Raw genomic sequence first — 25,541 nt, 5'->3', positions numbered from 1 at the left:
TTCTCATATGCCTTTGATTAATTTTTGACTTACAAATTCTCATAAATCCTGGTATTTTTAGGCTAGTAGAAAAATCTGTAGGGAAGCCAGAGGAATTACCTATATGAAGAATAAATAAAAATGCGAAATCACAGCTTCCTACAAGTCAAATTTAGCCAGCTCTACCCCAGCCTTATTGGGTTCCCTTTAGTAACCTAAACTGTCAGCTCTAAACTCTGGTCCTCTGAACAGCTTTAGGAAAATCCTATAACTCTTAACCTACTTTTTGGCCAAAAAAAAAAAAAAAAAGAAAATTGGATTGTCTTAAATTTCATTTTTATTTTTTTGGAATTCTTATTTTTAATTACAAAATATGTAGATACATTCTTAGTAGAAAATCCAAACTTTATAGATCAAGCTAAAGTCCCTTTATACAACCCACAGTTCAAGTCTTCTGTGAATCCTTGCAGCCTTCCATATGTTCTGTGTGTTTGTGTGTGTGAGTGTCTGTGTGTGTGTGTGTGTGTGTGTGTGTACCTATTAGATGATATAGGTATAGGTATAAAGCTCAGCCTCTGCTCTGGGTTACAAGGAAGATCATTAATGTTTAACGTACTCATTCTGGTAGTATGAAAAAAATTTCTTCCAATCCATGAGACCCTTCTCTCCTCTCTTTCATCATGGCTACATTTAAATTTGGTGGTGGTTAGGGAAAGAAACACTAGGTCCTCCAAGTCATCTGTCCTATAGGCATTTATGGAGAAAACCCTTGTTCTCATCTACCTAGTTCTTTAGAACTAGGGACTGCTTTTGCCACATCAGACTGGAAGAGTAGAAATTGGTCTACCTCCAGTGCCTGTTAAAGGAAGAGAATTCCTGCATTGCCATCCAAGCCTTCTTCTGCCAAAATTCCCTCTGGCCTTTCACCTTCTGGGCTCTGCCTAGGACAAATAGTTCTCCCCCAGAGAATCTATACTCTCATTTGCCCCATTTGTCCTTCTCCCTCAGATCAAAGTGGGTTTGGGTTGCTATTTTGTTTTTGTTTTGTTTTTTAGGTTGTAGGGTACGGTGGGAGCAGAAGACTCAGAATTCTCTTTGTTCTAAGAGAATTTACACTTTTAAAAACCAGAATTAAGAAGAAACATACATATGACATTCCTATCTTTTGCCCAAATATACCCTTTCCACTGAGGTGATGAGACTAGGAGGGGCAACCTTGCAATAGGAGGGGATGAAAAGAAGAAATAATAGAAGATATTGAAAAAAATCATTTTGCACTTATTCTACATCACTTACATTGTCCTACATGTTCTATTCTGTATATTAATTTTTCTTCTTATTAATATGCCTTGAAGATATTTCCATGTTGCTATATAGAGAGCTCCACATTATTCATTCAACAACCATTATTGAGCCCTTAATGTGTGCCAGGCAATATGTATGAGAGGCTGCACGCATAGCACTGAGAAAACAGACTATGTCTGTATTCTCGTCAATCTTACATGTTAGAGAGGGAGAAAGATAATAGTCAGATACACAAGTACATAAGTACTATAACATGAAATAACAGGTATAAAGAAAAAGAAACTAGGGTTAAAAGTTAGAGATGGGATGGTGTGTTAGGTAGTCAGAAAGGGACTTTCTATGGAAGCAACTTTATTCTTTTTAGCTGCTATATAGCATTATATTCCCATAAAGAAGAGTAATGAGTTTTGTTTCCCATTTTTCCAATTATAAACCATATTGTAATATTTAGTTTCTTGTACACACATGAACAGTAGTACTTTGAATGAAGATTGAAAAGTGAATTTACAGGTCATACCCACAAACTTCTTTCTGAAATAACTGTATTGATTTATACTCCCGTCAGAAACTGCTCGTTTTCCATACAGTATGCTCTTAGTTAACACTATCAAAATTTTTGATTTTACCAAGTTGATGTGAAAAAATGGAATCTTGAATTTTTTAATAATTAGTACTTCCTTGATTACTATTTAAGTTGAATGTCATGTCATATGATTATTACACGTTTATATTTCCTATCATGTAAAATGGCTATTCATATCTTTTGCCCACATTTCTACAGAATTATCTTTTTCTTTTGATTTGTCAGAGTCAATGTATTCAAAGTAATAATATTTTGTCTTACATGTATTGCAAATATATTCTCCCATTCTTTATCTTTATCTTTTTCGTATGAAACTTATTTTATTCATATAGTCCAATGCATCCAATTATCCCTCTAATTATCATAGCTTCATCAGTCTTTATTATTTTGAGTTTTGAAATTCAAGTTCAGCATACATTTCTTGAGTACTCTCTATGTATAAGACACTGTGCTAAGCAGTTTGGAAGATACAAAAATAATTGAGACTTGACATCTGTTTTTATGTATCTCACAAGTTAGTACTGGAGACACAGATACACAAAATACCTATAAAGCCAAGGGTCTTAACAATCCACAAAGTACTATAAAAAGAAGTACTACAGTGGAGCAAAGCCTAGCTCAGAACAAGGCACCTGGAAAGGTTTCACAGAGGCAGTAACATTGGAGAGTAGGAAGCCTTTCGAAAGCCAAGGATGAAAGTTAAATGTCTTCATCACAGGAGGAACAGCACAAGCCAGGCAGAACATGCAGCCAGCAAGGACTGAGGAGAAAGTTCTGGGAAAGCTAGATAGTGCGTATGTGGGTAGGAATAAGAAGAGTAAACAGAAGAAGACCAGATTGAAAAGGTAAGGTGGAATTATCCTAATTTTTTACCCATAAATAATATAGTGGTAAGTTCAACACTTCCTAGTCTCCTTGAAAAGCAGTCATTAAAGAAAAAGAGAACACTGTTGACTATCAGGAGTTAAGTCAAGATTTGGTACAATAGCATGAACAGAGATAGCCTCGCCCTCAGACTTGCTGACAGCCTGAAGATGGATTGTTCTGCAGCCCTCCAGTGTGTGCGTGTACACTGCCAGTGGATCTGCTGGTTTCCTCTGGCAAGAGTCCTTGCTGGAGAACAGCTGCAATCTGCAAGTCTCAAGTCTGTTTTACCATTCTGCAGAGGTAAGAGTTGGATAGTTTATGCACTATGACTTCGCAGTCCTCTGGGGAGGTGGCCAAGGAAAGCATGTTTTGGATAGAAATCTGAAAAAAAGTTTTAAAAAAAATGTTAAATACCCGGGCAAGTTTGGCAAAGGCAGGAGGTTTCACATCCAGCTCCTCCTTAGGCTCTGTCATTTAATCATCCTCCAGGATGCAGGGGCTGCCATGGGTTACCATGGATAGAGATTAGGGTTCCTTGGACTGCATCAACAAACACCCTCCTTTGATAGGCAGTTGGAAAGTAAGGGGATTTGGGTTTTAGTTGTAAGGGAATGGTGGAAAATGTTACAAATAGCTGACCTCCTTAGCCCCCACTGAAATGGCTGCCTTCCTCTGCACATTTTATGTTGCTTTGGGGAGAATGACAAAAGACAGATGCTTCTTGCTGGAATGTTAGTTGTTTAATCATTCTTTCTAGTCCCAAGACATTTACTGTAGTTTTTTGGAGCTGACATCTTGGGCCACTCCTTGGTTTTCAATGTCTTGTAAATGGTGTTGCATTGTGATTTTCCATTACATTGAATAGGGGAAGTCTGTAGGAGAGTTTTTAAAAGCTGTTATGTCACAGAGGGTATCCTCTGGCCAAAAATCTTAAATTGGAAGTGCATAAATTATAAATAAACTGTGAACTCTTGTAGTCAGACACAAAATACATAACCTGGCCTGGCTCCCATCTCCCACAGAACATCACTCAAGTCTACAAAAGTGTTTATGTTCATTCTAAGGATCGGTGGCAATACACAAAATTAGTCTTTTCAATAGCATGTCCTCTCCACACAGCACCCACCAAAGAAGAGACCTCCTTCCTCTCCAGGTTTCATTGCCCTCATGGAATCCCAAGAAGCAGTAGAGTAGACAAGATGCCCTTCAGAAACAATGCAAAACTCTTGGATTAGTCGCAATCCACCTGCTCAATAGGTCTCTTGCTCTCTGTTTTCATAAAGATAACATAGCAGAGAAACTGAAAAGATGTGATGTACTCAAACATTTTCATCGTGTTAAGGAGCAAGAGTAAATGATTAATCTCATTATCCCTTGCAACTTTGTTTTCCCAGGAAGATTGCTTTAACAGGCAAGTAAGAATAGCAATTTGGAAAGCAAGTCATTTTTCTTCACCTAAGAGTCTTACGTTGGTGGAACTTCACAATTTTTGTCTTAGTCTATTTTATTTAAATTAATTTTTCTGATTTTGAGCCTGTGTATGTTTTTTCTCTCTCTCTTATTAAAATGTCAGTTCTCTCAGTTAGTCCCATAGCCTCCCTCTACCTGTACAGAGATAATCGTTTCTTTCCTCTCTGGTGATTACCATACCTCTGAGGAACTCTCTTCTGAATGTGTGGGAACTTTAGAGTAGAGAACACACAACAAAAAATGGAAATCTGTGGAGTCTCTTTCTTTGGTAAGAGAATTTTAGGGAAAAAAACACGTTGTCAAAACCTTTCAACATATAAATATGTGCATCCAAAAAGTAGGTGAGATGAATAACAAGACTTTGTGTTTCTAGAACAACTTTCCCAAGGACTTATAAAGATTGTTCTCAGAACCCTGTCTTCAACTGGGTTAGGACCAAGACTTATCTTCATATCTCTTGAGGAGAAACAAGAATAAAGAAATGTGTCTCACCTCTGCCAACTTTACCCAGCCCAGAAATTGAGTCCTTCCCTTCAGAGATGACTGACATCATCCAGCAAACCCACTGCGGCTCCAGCCTGAACTCCCCTGGCTCTTCTTCCTTTCTCCATGATGTATAAACCAGTGTTCTTGGCTCCTTATTTGATCTTAAAATCAGCATTGGGTGAATCAGTCAGAAGACTTGGACATTCTGTTTAGAAAACGTTATAAATTCATCAAGAGTGGCTAGAGCTGCAAAACTCTCCTGGCGTTCTTAATAAAAGAGCAATCTTATGTCCCCAGATGACTTAATGAAATATTAGGACTTGTGTGAGGAGATGATACCAACAGTGTCCCCATTGCTCTGAAGGAGACACACCCTGTCCCAGCTCCCTGTCTTTACCCATGCTGCCTCTCTTCCTAGCATGCTTTTCTTTTCTACCCTTGTCCACATGCAGCATTCTTATGCATCTTTTAAAGCTCATCTCCTTCATCAAGTATTTGCATGCATTCTCCAGTTCCTCCTTCTTAACAAAGCCCAGTTTTGTTCAAGTCTCCACTCCTCTCCACCTGGATGTGTGCTGCTAAATGGTGCTTTCACCCAGCTCTGTGGAAGGCCCAATCAACATAAACATAATCTTAACCCCTTTGCCAGACATTAGAAACAGAAATGTCCTATGGCCTTGGCCAATCAGACAAGAGAGGAAGCATACAGAGGTACTCTTGGTCCTCACTAGTAAGATGAGTTTTGAAAAAGAGATTGTCAGCTCTCTTCCTCTGGACCTGCTGTAGGGCTTTGGAGTGGCTGCCTTCTTCTCACTTCCATTCTGAAGATGAAGCAAACACTGACAATGGAAGGGATGAAAATAAAATCTAGGTCCCTCAAAACTTTATAGAACCATTGAAATAACCAGACTTGAAACTGGCCCAACTTGGGATGACTTCTTACGTAAAATAATAAATATCCTTATTAATATCCTAAACAGAGCCCTACTTTCTGTGTCTTATTGCTAAAACCCTCCTCATTCACTCAGTGTTATTCCTGAACTACAAGCCAATTCTGTTTAGTCAGAATTGGGTATCCCTTCCTTGGATTGCTCTAATACTGTGTATATACCTCTATTATAGCATTAATACTGGATTTTAATGATCTGCTTATATATCTATTTTCCTCATTGCAAAATCTTCAAGGATCATACTTTATTTAATATTTGATTCACATTTTATTTTGGCATTTATTTTTAGAGTTAGTACTATGACTGACATATACCAAGTAATTAATAAATATTTGACGAGTGAATGAGTTAATTTACTCAGGATATATCAATATGAGTGCCATAGACAGCCTTAGACAAAGAAACTTAAATAATCACTTGTGATCCTAGCCCTTTAGACCTGATTTCCAGGGCTGACTATATTTTTTCCATCAGCCATCCATTCATCCATTCAATTTGTAGAAGTGCCAAGCGCCATGATAACCCTTAGGAATACACTGTCATTAGAGATACAGTGTCATTCTTTTCATCACAGTATAAATCTAGGGTCCCTTTAAATTGAGGGATACCTCTTCAGTTGCATACTACGTCTGGGTAAATGGGGGAAGCTGGTGAGGAATAGAGCTCTCAATGTAGACGTATAGACTAGTACTGACGAGAAAATTCTTAGCTTTCCTCCTAGAAAATTCAGCTGGACACACATCCAGGAGAAAAAAATAACAAGGTGCTGCTTCCCACCTAAGCACTGTGGGCCCTAACTCTCAAGAGGGCCTGGTTACACACAGCCATTAGGCAGATCTGCTGAACCATCTTTCTGACTTATGGGTGTTTAGTAATGGAGAGAGCTTACAGGTTCCTAAGAAGAGGTGAAAAGTCTCCAGAAATTTAAGAATTTCTGAGTATATCTCTTTAATTTCTTGTTTCTTTCTTCTAGTGCAGAAAATTATAAGCTATGAGCCAAAGGGAAGTAGACAGGTAAATGTTAGACTCCAGCCAGAACCTTCAAAGATTATAATGTACTTCTCCCTGCTACCAGGACATAGTATTTTTAAATGTTCATAGTTCAAGTAATAACTCTATAGATAGACTGTGAGTTTCTTGGCCTAATCATCCTTGCAATTCCCAATGGTCTCCAAGAGTCCCAGCCTTTTAGAAAAATATTTTCTTTTAATGTCCAAATAAAATAACTGAAGCTGTGGCCAGTGCAATTTGGGGGATTTCATTACCCTCTCCAGCATTTTGATGATGCCTGGTCGAGTGTTTGCCTTCCTCTGCTGGCTGCTTATCATCTCTTACCCTATACTTTGAATCTCAAACCAATTCTTGGTCATCCTTGGTTTGTTACCACCAGTCCTGCCAATTATAGGTCTCTTTAAATCGTGTTTTCCAGAATATGGCGGAGTTCCCTCTTGTTTCACTATTTCTTCATAGAGAATTTATGACCAACCCACTCTCTCTTTGTAATGAAAGCTTAATATATTTCTTCTTTTACCTGATTCCTCAAGGGCCCCCAAAACTCCTATCTTTGGAGCCCAGAGAGAACACTTACTTTTTTTCTTATCATTTTAGTTCCCTTTGTTTTGGTATCCTTTCCTGCTAAGCTTTTGATATATTTCCCTAAACAGACAAACTTTCCCTTTTTGCCTCTTCTCTTGCTTCCACATTGTAGAAAGGACTAAAGTAAGATTTATACAAGCAGATTTTTAAAACCTCTCTATGGTATTTGTATTCTAAAAGTGTAGATATGATATCACATACCAAAGATGGGCATGTAATGTCCTTGGTATGTGTTGACATTAAATTAGTTTCGTAACAGCAATAATATCTAATTCTTCCTTGAAGTAGTAATTAATTAATCTAATGAATAGTTTATGTGTTGTTTTACTTTTTCATCTTGTGATTCTTATGAAGACTTTATAAATTCTCTCTTGAACCCCAAGTCTCTCTCCAAACAAAACGAACTGTAAAGTTCACTTGTGAATACTCTCATTAGCAAGTGAAGTAAGTTCACACTCCAGCTGGCTACTTAGTAACACAAATGGTCACTTACTATGAGTCTCAGTTTCCTCTTTCATAAAATGAGGAAGTTTGCCTCATTTATCTACAGTTTCCTTTCAGTTTTAGAATATCATATATGCCTCTAAAAGATAATGGGGGAGGAAATATGGGGTTGGACCCAAGAAGTAAAGAAGGCCAGATAATTTTATTTATAGCTATTTATGCAATTAATACTAACAAGCAGCTATTTGTCTTTTAGCAATCCAGTGATCTCAAATCTCCAGTTCAAGAAATACATGAGTATCAACCTTGGTTTAACCGCTAACAGAACCTCATATTTGCCCTTTCCCTGAAATGAGTTTATTAATATCCACCCCATCTCATTGGATAAGCAAAATGTTTCTACGAAAATGAAGTAACAGGGATAATACAGTTCAAGTTTTGGAACTGAAAAAAAATCTCTTTTCTCATTGATATTAATTCTTCTGCTATTGTTTCAAAACCACCTAAGTAGATCTAAAGAATTAGTAAATGGAGGGGCAGTTGTATGGAAAATTAGAGGGGAAAAAAAGCAGGATTACTATCTGAAGTTAATAGATTTTCACTTGCTTCGAAATGTTAAAAGAATTAAGATGAAGCACCATCTAGTGGCTCTTAACTGTGTTTTGTTAAAAGTTACTCCCAATTTCCCTCAATTTAAGACCTTAATTATTTTGTTGTGATTTATATATATGCATATATGTGTTCAGAAAATTAAAAAAAAAAACATATTTTTAATCTTTATACAGGAGTAGGAAGTTGGGGGAAGCTGTAGCTTTTTACTTTTCCAATCTAACATCACCCAGAAAATCATGACAATGAGAATGCAACAGAGAAAGAGCACGAATTCAGATAAAACTCTCCCAAGAGTGACAGAGTCCTTTCACTGGAAAAGTGTTAACAAAATCAAATCCAGTAGATTTTAGTTCCTCTGTTTTTCCTACTCATATCCTCTCTAAGAGCTTGCAATGTATTTTTATCTTTCCAATTCTACAATGCAGATATTTCCTCCATGTCTACAGATTGGCTATTAGATCCTTGCATATTCAGTTCCCAAATCCTTTGCTACCACAGCATCCTTTGAGTTTACATAACAGGCAGTTCTGGAACTGTTGGAGAATGGCTCTCATAATTATGATTACTATGTTCTAAAGTTATGTGTTTCATTTTCTCTAGAAGAAAAATGAAAATAGGCCATGAAAATATACACGAATAAAGCATAACCTTCTGTTGTAAGACTGACAGCGAACCTTGAGATTGGCAAACTAGATATTTGTATCAATTAGGATTAAGTTTGGCTGCATATGGAGTAAACCCTAAAATAATAGTGGCCTGAACAAAATAATTTATTCACTTTCACACAAAAAATGTTTAACTATAAGTGGTCTAAGTTTTGTATGGTCAATTCCACAGTCATCAGGGCCCAGGATCTTTCCATCGTTCTTTTCCATAATGATAGTGCGTGGCTTCCATCTTCAATGCCCCCCTTCGCCCAAGTTGGCTGCTGGACCTCCAGTCATCACACCAATGTTGCAGTCCAGGAGATAAGGCAGCAAAACACAAGAAGATGTCTCCTTTCTTCCTAAATATATTTCTTTAAAATATCACACATGATTTATGCTTGCATTTCATTTGAGAAAACTTTTGTCAGTGGTCATACTCAGTTGCAAGGGAAACTGAGAAATGTTTTTTAGCTAAGTATGTCCCCACACTAAATAATATTAGAGTTATGTTATTAAGCAATGGATCAGAGACCTAATGCCATAATAGTGCTGTGTAACAAACAACCATAAAACCTCCATGGCAGTAATTGCTTAAATGTCTAGGAGCCCAGTAGAAGCTGGGCCCACAGTGCTCAAATGTTAAGTAGGCAGCTCTTCTGATCTTACTGAGCTTCTTCACATGTCTTGGAGATGGCTGACAATTGGACTGTCTGGGGTGAGACTGGGGTAACTTAGCCCTTTTCTACATGTTTCCCATCCTCCAGCATACCAGTCCAGGCGTGTTCCCACCAAGTAGCATGTAGAAACAGGCAGGAACTCTGAGAATTAGACTCAAAACTATCACTATCACTATCACTATCACTATCAATCACTATCACTATCACTATCACTTGTGCCCCCATTTGATTAGCCAAAGTAAATTATATGAAGTGGAAAAATATGCACTCTCTTTGTAGAAAGAACTCTGAAGTCACTGATAAATTATATGGATAAAGGGAGGGGTGAACATTTGGAGTCATGAATACAATCGTCTACCGCAAAGGAAAAGAGGAAGATGAGCACTATTGAACTAGCAATCTATGCCACAGTATTTTTGAGTCTGTTACAGAATTGTGGTACTAGACTTTTTTCTGTTCTATGCCCTGTTTTAACCCTGAGAAAATTACAATAAAAAGGAGAGAAAAGTGAAGATAGAGTTCCATTTTACAGGGGCTCTAAAAATGTCAGGATTTCATCGAGCATTGTTACTCTTACCACCACTAATTCATTCCAGCCTGAAGTGCAGACAAAAGAGACTTGAGAAAGAGCTTGAGACACTGAAGCTCTAAAAGGTTAGGTGATATTCAGCTCTATCTCCAATGACTCTAATATCTCCTTATTTGAGATCAGCTTATAATTTTTTTCAGACATGCACGTACTGCTAGAAATAACGCCTGGCTATTTATTCAATGACCAGTCCAAACAAGCAATATATCTGCCTCACTAATTGCTAGCAAAAAAGAAAAGAATGGGAAGTCAGCTACAGGCTGTCTTGAAGGCAGTGTTTATAGTGGCTCCTGCCATTGTAACATTCATTAACATCTCAGGTGGGCAGAGGAAACAAAAAGCAAGGATGAAAATGCCATCCAAATGACTGTAGAGGTGTAGAAAACTGCACAGCATTGTTATTTAATTTTGGCTAAGTCATCTTCTTCTTTAGGATAAGAAGCAGGGTCGCTAGGGCAAAGAAGAAAGTAGATGAGTCACCCTAGGCATTTATGTTAGCAGGCAGCAAGCTTTTGCATATATATATATGTTTTGCATGTACATACATTTTTGCATATATATATTTTGCATAGATAGATACAGATATAGGCGTAGTTATAGATATAGGTTAGATGTAACTATAGATTAGATATAGATATCGATTTAGATTTAGATATAGATATAGATGTAGATAGATTCAAAATAGGCCTTGCAACAGCCATACTACCCTGCACAAGCCCAATCTCATCTGATTTCAGAAGCCAAGCAGGGTCGGGACTGGTTAGTATTTGGAAGGGAGAGCACCTAGGAGGACCAGGTGCTGTAGGCATAAAAAATAAAAAGGTAAGGGATTGTAAGCTAACAAAATACGCCTTGCAAACTATCACATCAGTTCTCATAAACACAAAGGTATCAAGAGTAACTGGAGCCGTTGAGTTGGATGTTGAACTGGAAGGCTGATTTCAGCTGGCTATTTTTTTGTGAAATCTCATCAAATCTAAATTGACTTCCAGGTTTTTTATTTTCATGCTCTAGGAAAAAACATAAAATATATAATTAAGCAGGAATAAATACTAACCTTCCGAATTAGAGAAACTGGGGAGTAAACACTTAAGGAGCCCCAGCTAAACTTAATCTCTCCCATGGAATTCTCAAAGGGTAGTATAAAATAGGTCTCTCCTGGGAAAAACTACAATTAATCAGAAGCTCTTGCCCCCAGTGCTACCAGACCCCTGTGCCTGGGCTCTCAGTTGTTAACAAAGCTTTGATGTCAAGAGAGGGTTTGGGGGAACAAACCAAATGTGTCAAAAAATGCATCAAGCTTTTCCAGGATGTTGTAAACTCAAAGTCTTACAATGAGATGCTTTCTTTCTAATCAGTCTATATTTTTCTGTCTTTAGTTCCTACCTGAAACCATTTATCCTCTGGAAGCAGATGAATGTCCTAATGACCAGGATAGCCAAGAAAATAGAGAATTTCACATAGAGAATTATCAGTAGATTCAACATGGGCGATTTCAGGGTTCTGACACCTTTAAACACAGACAACGCAGGCAGGGGGAAAGTCATTTCAAGAATTCTTCTAATAAATGTATTAGAGTCAATAGTTTAAAAGAGCCTTTGAAAATAAATATTCCTAGAAGTTCACAGATTATCAAAATCAAAACACTTTCTAGATTATGATTCGAATGTTGCTAATGCATCATTCTTTCATGACAGAGTTCAGGAACCATGTCTGTCTTTTACACCCAGTCACAAAAGGCCATGTATTACATGATTCCACCTACATGAAATGTCTAAAATAAGAAAATCTATAGAAATAGAAAGTAGGTTAATGGTTGCCTAAAGCTGAGGGTGATGGTAAGATTGGGGAGTGATAGTTAAAGAGTACAAGTATAATAGATAATATGTATTAATATAATAAATATAAGTGCTAACATTTATTAATATTAATAATTAATATTTGCTAACATAATAAATATAATAGCTAATATTTATAGAGTGCCAACTATGTGTTAGGCACTATGGTCAGTATACATATTATTTTATTCGATTAACACATAACTCTATGAGGTAGTACCATGAACCTCATTTAACAGATGAAGAGATCATGAGACAGAGAAATTAAGTATTATTCAAGATCACACAGCTGGAAAATGAAAAGCCATGTTACACCAAAAGTTGTGCTCCTACCAGATTATACTGCCTGGAACAATAGGAAGATATGGCCCTTGTCTATTCATTTTTGTATCACCAACTTTAAACCTATAAATAACATTTGACACATGTTTGGTGAATAAATTGATGAACTAGTTTTAGATGACAAAGGAGGAGGAAAGAAACTTGTTTCTTACTCAAGATAACAAAGTGGTGACCACTATCTATAAGAAATAATTAATCTCAAAGTAAAAGCCTATAGATCACTAAATTATCAAATAATATTTTAATGACCTCCATACTATAAGATACTTAGAGAATGTAGTGGTAAGAAATTATTAAATTAACTTTTTCTATTTGATAAAGAAATATGAATAAATTCTCTAGCATACTAATGTATTTCCCAAGTAAGTTTTAGACAATATCTACAACTTAGGAGTTCAAGTTTTCTTCACCTTCTATTTGGTCATTCATAATCTTCCATAAAAGAAAAAGTTGAACATCAAGTTCACTACTCTAAAAAAAAATAGGCACTTACCTTGACTCAGCTCTATGGACTGACTCTTGTTGCCAGTCCAATGGGAGACAGAACAGAACACAGTAGACACATTGCTATCGGCCCAGTGGCATGTACTCTGGACAGTCACTGTGCCATTGTCTAGACATTCTTGCTCAGTGACACAATCTCCTTCTGGGGTCCAGGAGATCTGTGCAGCTGGCTTCCCTGCAATTGCCTTGCACACCACAGTTTCATTCTTGCTTTGAAACAGGATCACCTCAGGGGCCACTGCAGAGATGTAGGGAAAAATACATCTGTCTTAACACATGAAATATGGAATTTAGAGACATTTATTTCAGTCCCAGATCTGGTTATCGGAAATACCACAATATATAATGTCCCTTACCTGACACTTGGAGGTGATAGCCCAGAAGGAAATTCCCATCAGTTGTAACGATCTGACACCCATAATACCCATCATGAGTGATGGCCACTGGATCAATCTGAAGGGTAAAATTCTGTTCAGGTCGGAAGGTCCAGGTTATTCTATTATCAGTACAGTTTTGTTCCAAGGTCTCATTTTTATCTCTCCTGTAGGCTCTGGTGCAGGGAGGCTTGTCTCGGAGGATTATTACCCATGCCATCGAATCTGCTTTCAATAGGGCAGGATGGTGGCAAGGGAGCATGACCTTTGTATTCACCAGTACAGACCAGGAAACAGTAACTGCACACACACACACACACACACACACACACACACACACACACGAATGATTGGGAAAAGAAAAAAAAAGCTTGGTAAATAAGTGTGTTAAATTTTCCATAACATATTATATTGAAGTTGTACTAGAATATTAACTTGCTGGTGGTCTTATCCCAAAAATGCTAGACTTACATTAAAAAAATTAAACATTTTCAAAATGTAAATAACATATGACACCAGATCCAAAGATTAACTCATTTTCTCCTATATTATGTATTATTAGGTAAACAATATGTATTATATGTGTAAGAAATATTTTAAGTATTTTGAAATTAATTCAGGGGTTTTGAAACCTATGAAAGAAACAAGAAAACACAATTCTCAATTACAAGGCAAAGACAATGAATGTTCTGGTTAGAGATCATTAGATTCATTTTATGACTCATGCTCTTCGGGATAGAAAATGGAATAATTAGTGATGTGGTTGTGGCCACCTAAGTTTGGATGAGAGAGAATAAATCAGTGAAATCAGAACTAAATGCCTATTCCTAAGGGTGGTTCTTCAGACAAACATACATGTGGCAAGTATATGGTGTTAAAAATAACTGAGATGGCATTTGGGTTGAGCAAGCTGGAAATATTTTAAGTTTATTTTTTATTTGGAGAATCAGAAAGTCAACAAAATCAACAGATCTTCCTTCTTTACTTCCTTCTTTCCTGTTCAGTCATACACACTCCCAAGCAATTCAACATGAGATATGGAACTTAAAGACACAGAATTTTAGCACTCTTCTATAACTAAGTGGATATTTAACACTCATTGAAACTATCAACTTTTAAGAATTTAATCACTATTTTTAAATAATGCAAATAAAATATAATTTTAGAATTAATAATTATGTTATATTCATATGAGTGATGACTTTGATCGCGACCCCTTTCCGAGGCATTTATATCCCAGGGATCATTTGAGCCACAGGTCAAATTTTACTTAAATAGCCTTCTTTTCTTAATCTTTGTTAGCTTACAATGGTAGGTCTTCAGGAATGGTAGTGATAATTTGGTGATTCTGTCAAATAGTACTGGATATTTAGACCAAATATGGACCCAGAAAATTTTCCAAAAATTTTCATCGGGAAATAATTTCAGATTTCTGCTAAGAAAACAAACATATCACACTCAATAACTGGGAAGCTAATTGTTCAATTTGAAACCAGAAGAAAATGGATTTCTAACCTATTTCTTTTCATTTATCTCTGATAGCATTTCTCAATGTTCAAGTGTGGTTTTTAAATTATGCCCAATAATACATCATTGTTTTATCTCTAGTGAATGAAGGTAATCATTTGGTACTGAGAAAGTCAAATTCACAGTAATTGAGCATTTGCAACATAGTTCAGGTTCTTAGGGTATTCAGCTATTACATCTTTAACATTAGACATTATGAAATCATAGCATAATTGGTTTAGTTTATTACAATTAATAAGGGAGGGGGCGGGGAACAAGAAGCACATGGAATTCACTAATCTGCAGAAGTTCCGAAATCCAGCAGGGAAATGTTTAGGTTCCTTGACTAAGACATAGCCCCACTCCTGCCCAAAATTTATTCTCCATGACTCTTAGCTTCTCTACTGGACTCTTAGTCCTGTCCTTTGAGCCATGTCTTCCTTTCTTATGAAAGTTAGCATATTTTCGGCACTGTAGTTTTCTTAGCCTACTTTGTGCCAGTAGAATTATAGGGCTCAATATTCTGTTTTTATTTTTTCTTGTTAATTTCATTACAAACTGGATGCATTTCTGCTGACGTAATTCTTTCAAAAACTTTTGGATACACTGTGAATTTTACTGGGGTTCACTCAATTAGAAGACAACCACACCCGCTAATCTCTTAGAAATAAGTCTTCCTCTGTCTTTGGCTTCTGCTGAGATGACAACGCCCTTAGCTTTTCAGAAGCTTTATTATTTATTGGGAGGGTTAGTGAGGCATACCCTTAAACTCTGTAGAAGTCCACTTGTCTGATCGAAGGGTACTGTTAGTAAATTCTTTTTATTTTCTTGAGGTCCTAACAAATAATTTTACTCTCACATCTTTGTCTTTACCTTTAAGTCACGTTTTTCTGAGAGTGCCTTGGAGTTAAGCTTTGCTAAGAAGCCATTTTTTACTTTTAACATCATTTGCCAGGCTAGGAATCTTCAAAACCAGCAAGGTCTGCCTCCTTTTTAAGAGTCCATTATTTAACAGATCTTTTTTTTTCTTGCATTTTACTGTAAGCATCAAGAAGGACAAACCTTCAACACCTGAGCCAGAAACTACCTACTAGAGCACCCAGCTCATTAAGTCTATTTTCTACCTTCACCTTACTGCAGACAACTTTGCCAGCTTTCTTCCACTCTGTAACAAGGACCCCTCTTTCCTCCAATTTCCAGTAAGATTTTCCCACCTTCCTTTAAACCTTCACCAGCTACCTCCTTAACTCAAAATTCCTATGAAGAGACTAGACTGTTCAAGGCAATTTAGTCTTTCCAGCTGTCCTTCCAGATGTTCCTTGGTTCCAAAGCCACTCCCATACTTTATATTTTATCTTGCACAGTTTCTGAGATCAAGAATCTAGGAACAACTTAGCTGGGTGGATCTGTTACAAGCTTTCTTCTCATGAGACTATAGTCAAGATCTCAGCCAGGATTGCAGTCATCTGAAGGCTTAGCTAGGCTAGAGGGTTGGCTCTAATCTAACTCATGTAGCTTTTGGCAGGAGCCCTCACTCAGCTCCTCCTGGCTATTGACCTCAGTTCCTCAACATGTGGGTCTCTGGGGCAGCTTGTGGCATCACTGCTGGCTTCCTCAGAGAAAATTATCCAAGAAAAGAGAAACAAAGATGGAAGCCAAAATATCTTTAATATCCTAATATCAGAAGTGACATACCATCACTTCTGAGTATACAGACCAATCCTGATACAATATGGGATAGGACTATGCAAGGGTATGAAGATCATGGGGGATATCTTAGAGAATGGTTACCACAGGAATTGAGGATTGCTTTTTTACTATAGGGTGGCTTTTTAAAAGACTTGAAGGAAGTGAGAGACTAGCCATAAAAATATCTGGGGTAAAATGTTCCAGGCAGATGTAAAGTGCCTTGGAGAAGGCCCATGGCTAGTATGTTCAAGGAACAGTAAGAAAACATGTGTGGCTGGAGCAGAATGAAAACTAATCCAGTAAAAATGTACTATAAACATCTAACTTAATTGTTTCTTAAATCGTCATCCAGTTGAATTAATACTATTTGCTAAGCGGTCCACCATTTTCCCATTAATTTTAAATGCCATTTTTAATATACACTAAATTTGTCTATAAAATTTTTTATTTCTGACCCATCTAATTTAGATGATATTTAAATAGACTTTGGATTTTAGAGTTGGTGCTGGAATGAGTTAAAATTTGTAGGACCGATGGCATGGAAGGACTAGTGACACAGTAAGCAAAAAGAACATGAACTTGGGGGGAATATAGGTGTTGGTGATCCCCCAAAATTCATACATTGAAGCTCTAACCCTCACTGTGGCTATATTTAGAGGTGGGATCACTAAGAAAGTAATTAAAGTTCAATGAGGTCATAGGTTTAGGGCTCTGGTTCAATAGAATTAGTTTGCTACATTTACAAGTGAACTTGGCCTAGAAATTATTTTATATGCTAACTTTGTTAGGATTTGGTATCAGAATTATGCTTGTGAAAATTAGAAAACACTTCTCCTTTTTCCAACTAGTAGAAAAACATAAATTGGATATATATTATCTATCTCTTAAAGACGTAAAGGATATAAAAGATTTATATAATAATCTCAGGCTATACGTTTTCTGGAGATAATTCTCAATTTTTTCAATGATTATTGATCTATTTATGTCTACTATCTCTTATTGAGCCAAGTTGGTTATTTAGTTTTCTCTTAGAAAATTTATTTCATCCAAGTTTTCTAATTTAATAGCAAAGGGAAAACTAAAAAACCATGAACATGGGGAAAAAAACAAATAGATATATGAGAATGTTCATGGTTATATGTCATTTTCTCCCCACATTTTGTATATTTGTGATTTATTTTATCCCATTTAAACTAGTAAATTTTTTTTGCCCATTAAAAAATTAGTTCTTGGAATCATGTATAAATTTTAGTTTTCTATGCTTTAATGCATTCAGTTCATCTACTGACTTCATAATTATCTTTTCTACCATCTACCACTGTATAAATAGAACTGGACTTTCCACGCTCACTTCTTACTACATTCCAGCAAACATATTAAACTCCTGCCACTCCAGACTGCTTCCATTGACCAAACATTTCATATGTATTCTACCTGTACCTTAGTTTACAGTGATTCCTTAGCCTCTCTTTTCTCATTATTTCTGCCCTGTGGAATCCTCCCAGAGCCACCTCAAAAGCTACTCTCTCTAATAGATTTTGTATCTATAGTGCTCATCTTATTGCCTTGAATATAATTCATGGTATTCCATCTACCTCTAAGACTAGACTATATAGACCACTTGAGGAAGGGTGTAGGTTTTCGTCATCTTTGCAATCTATGTTTTACCAGCACATTGCTTTGTACTAAGAAGAAATCTATAGAGTTGTTGTTCTTCTTCTTCTTGAATTAAATTGGCTAAATAGGTCCTTGTATGATCTTCAAGCAATAGTGTACAGAGGGATTTCTACTACAATTGCTCATATGGCTATTGATCACACAAATATTTCTGCTGATGATCAAACCCTCCCTCCCACAGAACTAGCTAATGAGTGAGTACTTTACCATCAAGAGGTAGTTTTAGATGGCTCTGAATTTTCTGTTGTGTCACCAGGCATGAGTTGTTATCTGAAGTTAGAAAATATTTAGAGAAGAAATATAGAGAAAAATAAGACATTTTTCTTACTTAAATGGAGAAAAATCCCCTGATTTTACATAAGGTAATCACAAAATATTTTCAATGCCTTAAATTAATTAATCATCACCAGAAAAAATAATAAAGCCCTAAAAAAAAAAAAAAAGAAATCAAAAGTGATAACCATAGCTAAGAAAAAACCTTATCAGGCTTTAAAATTTTTTACATAATTATGAATAAATGATTCATTCGGTGCTATTATAATAGATAAGCCCACACGCACCTCTAATCAATGGAAGAGTTCACAATGGAGGGCACAGGAGTCAAGTTTAGACTTCCAGAATTATCATGGGAAAGAGAGGCAAAACTCTTCTACTAAAAAATACTCAGAAGTATTAGATGAACTATAATAATCCCTGTTTCGAATATATCACTAAACTTGCAAAACGGTATGAAAAATTCCCCCAAAGCCAAAATGGCAAAAGAGAAGGAAACCATAAGACTATTGTTGATCTTCATAACCTAGAATCTAATTTAAAAAAAATACTTAGATGAGTTTAAATTTATTGAAACTTGTTTTATGGTTCATTTTGTGGTCTACCTTGGTAAATACCCCATGTGCACCTGAAAAATAATGTATTTCCTTCTGTAATGGTTAGTTTTAATGTATCAGAATGGCTAGGCTATACCAAATCATTCATTCAAATACTAATCTAGGTGACACTTTGTAATTATGGTTAGCATCTACAATCAGTTGACCTTATCCTCAATATAGTTGATGACTTCATTAATCAACTAAAGGGTAAGAGTAAAGGTAAAGTTTCTCTGAGGAAGAAGAAATTCTGCCGCAAGATTGCAGCATTAGTTCTTGCCCATGAATTTCCAGCCTACTGATCTACCCTAAAATATTTTAAACTTACCAGCCTTCACAACTGCATAAACCAGTTTCTTGAAATAACACACACACACACACACACACACACACACACACACACACACACACACACACAAATTTCCTACTAATTGTTTCACTAGTCCTCACTACTACTGATTTTGGTACCAAGAGTGGATCTAGAGGAACAGATTCCTAAGGATAATATTTCTGAGTTTGTTCTGGGTTTCTTGGAATTGGATTTCTAATATAACTAAACTTAAAGGGACTAATGATACTACTTCTAGTGGTAAAGAGGGCAGTAATAATCCACAGCATGAGAAATGCAAAATATCACCATTGGATACTCCTAACTAAATACTTATAAAAGGTATAGGTAACTATGTGTTTGATGCTTTAGAACATTTTAGTATAAGATTAACTGGTTTCTCCTGACTGCACTGGAGAAAGTGGGGTGGGAGGGGGGAATAAATGAGTTCAGGGCATCAAATTCCCATCTCAAGCTCTGTATAAATGACCTGAAAGTTCCTTCCTATGTCTGCTTTGAAAGAAACCATTACCTCTTTTGGCAGCATGGCTGAGATTTCTTAAAAATTTTTAAACAATAAAAAAAAAAAAACCTTATTCTGTGACTGACTGAATAACACAAATTCCAGAATTTACAGAGTATCTTCTGTTAAAATGAGGATATTGATTGAGAAAGAATGGGATCCTGGAAGTTAGAATAGGACTATATGAACAGATTCCAGTGAAGTTGGAAGTGGCAAACCCTTAAATTCTCCTAAGTCTTCTTTTTCCATAAAAGCAGCCCTTTTAATGCCACCAGAAGAAGTTAACCCTGCTTCACCTCAAAAATTCTAATGGCCTCTCTTGAGGTAGTTGCCTGGAAAGACATTGCTTTTCTCTTCAGACCTGCCCCCCTTACTCTTCTTCACATCTAGACCTATAATTAGACCTATAACTAGGTCCCAAGAGTGAGGTACAAAGTGTGACCCTCAAGGAGATGCATTACGCACTACATGATTTTTTCAGTTGATGCACTTATAAACCTAAAAATAAGTGTGGAAATGAATATTAATGGTGTGGGATAATGACAAAAGAAACATAAAATTAGACCAGGCTAAATTTATTGATATGGGTTCACTAAGCAAACATTCTAGGTTGGACGTTGTAGCTTGAGGGGTTAGAAAGGGCTCTAACAGTTCATCTATTTGGTGCACTAAAGCATGGACCAAATGGTAGCCTATACAAAATTAAAATTAATTCCTGAACTGCCTTGGTATACTGTAGAGGGAGGTATCTAAAGACTAATGATATTGAAATGTTAAATTAGATTTATCATGTAAGACTGGCTCATCCACCCTGGGTGACCTTTCACCATGACTATGAGAAATAAATTTGTGAAGAAAACCCCAACATTCTTCAAGGGTTCTGTCATTGCTCTTTTTTGTAGATCAGAAATCATAATAAGAACTGCTGCCACTGAAGTTGAATCCTTAAATGCAAGAAAGATAATTGGATTCTGGGGTGGCAGGGTCAAGTAATGGCACTTTGTCTCTGAAGATGTGGTGAGTGTGGCTTTTGTAATGGACAGTGGAGTCAAAGAAGTGGTCTGACCTTCAGAGACCTATGACATTGGCTAGCTAATGTGATATCTCTAAGAGAAATGAAATAGACAGGAAGTCTATAAATTCTTACTTGATCTGTATGAGCAGAAGAGTTTTAGGTCAAGTAAACAAAAGACTAATTTGAATTACCAAAACAGAATCACAGCCCCATCAATCAATACCCAAACTTTAACAGTTCTATGTTTTTCTTTTCATGTATTTTGAATTTTGGTTATTAGATTCATTAATGTTTAAGACTGTTAGGTCCTCTTGATAAAATGACCCTTTCATTATTATAAAAAGTACTTCTTTATCTCTGGTAATATATTTTGGTCTGGAACCTACTTTATCTGATATTAATTTAGCCACTCCAGGTTTCTTTTAATTAGTGTCAGTATGGTATATTTTTTCCCTCTGTTTACTTCTAACCTATTTGTGTCTGTATTTAAATTCATTTATCATGGACAATATATAGTTGTGTCTTGCTTTTGTATCTTATAAGATGATTTTGCTAGAATGGATATCATCCAGAAAACTCACAGCTAACTATATTCTCCAGAAGTTCCAGAAGCACTTCCTCAACTAAAGCAATAAAAAATGCACTAATAAATGGCAGGAAGGGAAGAGAGCACTGGCATCACTGAGAAGCTCAATGATGGTTCTTTTGTAAGCCAGGATTAAGAGTAAGAGTTGTTCTAGCAGTGGGCTCACTAATGACGATGGAAATGATAGGATTTTGTAATAACCAGAGACAAGGTGATAGCTCTTAACAGTCAAAGACAAAGTGGATATAATTATCATAAACAGTAGAAAGGCCAGAATGACAAACAAAAGACTCTGACTGGAAACATTTGTGGCAAAAGTTAAATAAACCTCGGTGTTCTTAAGGGCAATATAGAAAAGGAGTCAGAGAGAATATGGTTTGCCCTCTATAACCAAATCAAGAGTACGTGAGCATCTTAGTTTTGTCTGCTACAATGAAAATACCATAGACTGGGTGGCTTAAACAACAAACGTTTATTTCTCACAATTCTAGAGGCTTAGAAGTCTAAGATCAAGGCACCAGAAGACCCTATGTCAGGTTAAAGCTCATTTCCTGGCTTGTAGACAGTTACCTTCTCAATGTTTTCTTATACGGAAGGAGCAGAGGGAGAGGGAGAAAGACAGAGAGAAAGCAAGCTCCCTTGTGTCTTTTCTTATAAAGGTATTAATCCCATCATGAGGCCTCTACCTTTAAGACCTTTATCTCCCAAAGGCTCCATCTTCAAATACCATCACATTGAGATTAGAGTTTCAATATATGAATTTGGGCAGGAAACAAACATTCAGTCCATAGCAGTGAATGAAAGCTCAGATCAGTTGCCATATTGGAAAATCATGATCCTCCTTCACCAAGTCTCCTTAATCAAACCAGTTCTCAGACTCAGAGCCACATAATCATGAGTTCACATTCCAGAATTATAATACACAGGAAGAAATGTAGGACCACGAAATTAGATAATGTACCTTTTATTGGCTGCCTTTTCTTATTCTTAAAGAGAAAAATAAGATTCGGATATTCAGATATTGAAATTATTGAATGTAGTTTATGAAACAAATTTGCTGAAGATGTTTTAAGAAATAAAAGAGGAAATTTTTTTTAAAAAAAGTAATAAAAAAATCTAGGCAAATTATGAAAACACAACAAAGTTCAATTTACCCATTAATTCTATACTTATCTTACCTGAAAAATTACAGTAACATAAAAATGTAAAGGATAAGGGAAAGGGAGAAAAAAATCAGAATAAGGATAATTGACATCACTCCAAGACACAAAAAGCACTTTGAGGTAAAATTATGATAAAATTACATGTAAAATTTAAACCATAAAAAAGTAATAAGAAGTTAACACAACTTCTGAGTCTGCCCTATTGACTTGAGTGATCACATTCTTTAAAATATCACTATATATACAAATTATTTTTCCAAGGACTATATTTCTCCACATCCCTAAAAAAAATTCTGTTAAAGCCTATTTTCAGAGCAACTAAAAATCTTAAAGTTAACCCATTTCCCATTTGTCCTGAGAATGATCACTAGAGGCACTTGGGACTGCACTGTTTACCCTGAGATAACTCACAGATTATAGTCTTAGCCTTACCCCCAAAGTTTGCCCTATATCTCTCATGCTTTTCAGAGAATTATAACAAAACAGGACTGATGCAGTTGGGACAGCTCATTTGAACAGAAAACAGATGCCAAATGACCTGATAAAAAGGACTGCAAAGGGGACAACTGTAACCAGCTGGACTCCATTGACTTTAAAATGTTCTGCTCTAAAAGAGACACTGTCACAAGAAGTAAATGACAAGTCACAAAAGGGGAGAAAATATTTACAAAAAACATATCTGATAAGGGATATATTATCTATCTATCTATCTATCTATCTATCTATCTATCTATCTATCTATATCCAAACTATACCAGGAATGTTTAAAACTCAACAATAAGAAAACAACATTGTTGGGAAAAAATGGACCAAAGACCTTAACAGGCACTTCACCAAAGAAAATATACAGATTGCCACTAAGCATATAAAAAGATGCTCCATATCATCTGTCATCAGGAAAATGCAAATTAAAATAACAAGGAGATACCACTACACACCTAATAGGGTGGCCAAAATCCAGAACACCGATAATGCCAAATGTTAGCAAGGATACAAAACAACATGAACACTCATCGATTGTTGGTGGAAATGCAAAACAGTACAGCCAACTCTGAAAGACAGTTTAATGGTTTCTTACAAAACTAAACACTCTTACTATATGATTCAGCAAAAGCACTGTGGAAGGTATTTCCATATTTCCTCAGAATGTTGTAGAACTTCTTTGGGATCATTGCAAGGAAAAACAGAAAAGATTCAAAGGCTCGTTTCCGGCTGCTCAAGCTTGCTCTAATTAAGCTACTTCACTCATATGTTCTACCTGTTTAGGCTTTTGGATAAATGTCTGTTTGTATAAGAATTCTGACGAGAGCTTAAAATCATTTATTCAGAATAATTATTTATCATTTATATATTCTTATGTTTCTTGATCCTCGTTTTCTGAAACAAATTGCACCTATAAATTTATTGCCTCTATTTTAAAATTTAAAAATCCCAAATAGAAGTTTAGGGTTTTCTTCTTAGCCTCAGGGATAGCAATATTAGGAATAGCAAAGAGAGAAAAATAATTACAAAAAATGAATAAGACAAACAAAAACTTATAGACACAGACAACAGTTTAGTGGTTACCAGAAAAAAAGAGGGGAAATGGAAGTAGATAAGGGTAAAGAGGGTCAAATATATGGTGATGAAAGGAGTTTTGATTTTGGGTGACGAACACACAATGCAATGTACAGATGATATATTATTGAATTGTACACATGAAACCTATATTATTTGACTAACCTATGTCTCCACAATAAACTTAATTAAAAAATAATTACACAATAATAAACATTAAGGTCCAAAAATAAGTATTCAAGTAAGACAGTAAAAATACAAACCAAACAATGGAGAAACCCCTACATTTTGTCTAGTTACAAAAGTTCAGTTTCACTCCATTTCAGGGCCCCCAATATTGTAGTGAACTCAGCTAGTCAACTGGTCAGTACACTGGTCAGTTAACCGGTAAGGCAAATTAGAAGGAGGTTTGATGAATAATGCAGCAAATTTATCACTTGGAGAAATAAAACATCTTATGAATGGATCAAGAGCATTTTTATCGCTATTGAAATATAGTTTTATTTTTGGCTGAAAATGTCATAATGTCAGACTTACCAGACACCATGATAATGATGGAGATGAGTACTGCCAAAGTTGAAGTGCTCCCCCAAGTATGCATTTGGAGTGTTTTTCTTCTTTAATGAAAATCCACTGTAAATCAATCAGTAGACTCAGTGAACCTTTCTTTAGTCACATTTACTTACCCTCAGATAACAGGATTGTTTGTCGTTTTTCTTCACCAGTTTGCTATGTGTTTACCTTTATCTCCATCTCCATTTTGTGTACTTTTGGTTGCTGAATCACTGACAGGAAACCTCAGTAAGTTTTGCTGAGTACTAAAGTAAAAAATCCAATGCTTATTATTCATTCGTCCCCCCACAGCACTGAAGTGATAAGATAAATTATAGAGCAATTCATTTAAGAAGTAGTATTTCTGGAAGAATAAGTTACATATGGTAAAATATACAAATCTTAAGTGCACAGCTTGATGAATTTTTACATATAGATGCTCTCAGAAAATCATCTCCAAAACTAGAATAAGATCATATCCATTACTCAGAACTTTATTTCATGCTCCTTCCCTGTCAATATCCCTTCTCCATAAACACTATTCTAACTTCTATCATCATTTTGCCAGCTTTTGAACTTCATATAAACAAAATTCTTCATATAATTTATTTTTTAATGTTGCATTGTGGTTTTGGTATGAATATACCATACTTTATTTATTCATTTCTCTGTGAATTTAATTGTTCCAGTTCAAGGCATATAAATATTTTTATTTTGTACATATCATTTGATCTAAATATGTATTTATTTTATTGAGTATATACCTAAGAATAAAATTGAAGAATCATAGGATAAATATATGCATGACTTTAG

At 35.8% G+C, this 25,541-nt stretch overlaps 1 protein-coding gene across 7 annotated transcripts; it reads right to left on the bottom strand.

Annotated features, from left to right (window-relative positions):
• Positions 1-2,225: 2,225 nt before the first annotated feature.
• Positions 2,226-24,859, bottom strand: CD200R1L (CD200 receptor 1 like). Of its 7 annotated transcripts, none has more exons than XR_004950484.1 (6): positions 24,714-24,859; positions 18,343-18,405; positions 13,246-13,563; positions 12,879-13,127; positions 4,697-4,851; positions 3,028-3,115 (listed from the first exon to the last, which is right to left on the bottom strand). XR_004950484.1 is itself a non-coding variant. In XM_036219391.1 (6 exons), exons 1-6 carry the CDS (start codon positions 24,775-24,777, stop codon positions 11,209-11,211), a joined length of 825 nt encoding a protein of 274 aa, XP_036075284.1. In that variant the 5' UTR covers positions 24,778-24,859; the 3' UTR covers positions 11,102-11,208. The 7 variants fall into 7 exon arrangements, 6 of the variants coding, with proteins under 6 accessions (XP_036075286.1, XP_036075287.1, XP_016006154.2 ...); XM_036219391.1 differs by lacking the exons at positions 3,028-3,115; positions 4,697-4,851 and adding exons at positions 11,102-11,215; positions 11,592-11,715; XM_036219395.1 differs by lacking the exons at positions 3,028-3,115; positions 4,697-4,851; positions 24,714-24,859 and adding exons at positions 11,102-11,215; positions 11,592-11,715; positions 23,558-23,668.
• Between the last annotated feature and the right edge of the window lie 682 nt (positions 24,860-25,541).

This window comes from Rousettus aegyptiacus, unplaced genomic scaffold (assembly GCF_014176215.1).
Source record: "Rousettus aegyptiacus isolate mRouAeg1 unplaced genomic scaffold, mRouAeg1.p scaffold_m13_p_4, whole genome shotgun sequence".
NCBI classification, from domain to species: Eukaryota; Metazoa; Chordata; class Mammalia; order Chiroptera; family Pteropodidae; genus Rousettus; species Rousettus aegyptiacus.
The sequence above is the reverse complement of the archived record's forward strand: the minus strand, read 5'-3'. Positions and strand labels throughout refer to the sequence as shown.

Excerpts from the sequence above, each read along its gene's own strand:
- CD200R1L (XM_036219391.1), bottom strand. The coding sequence starts at position 24,777 with ATGCATACTTGGGGGAGCACTTCAACTTTGGCAGTACTCATCTCCATC. Across the intron at positions 18,406-24,713 it reads CATCATTATCATGGTGTCTG|ATAACAACTCATGCCTGGTG; the intron begins GTAAGTCTGACA and ends TTCTAACTTCAG. Across the intron at positions 13,128-13,245 it reads CTATCACCTCCAAGTGTCAG|TGGCCCCTGAGGTGATCCTG; the intron begins GTAAGGGACATT and ends ACATCTCTGCAG.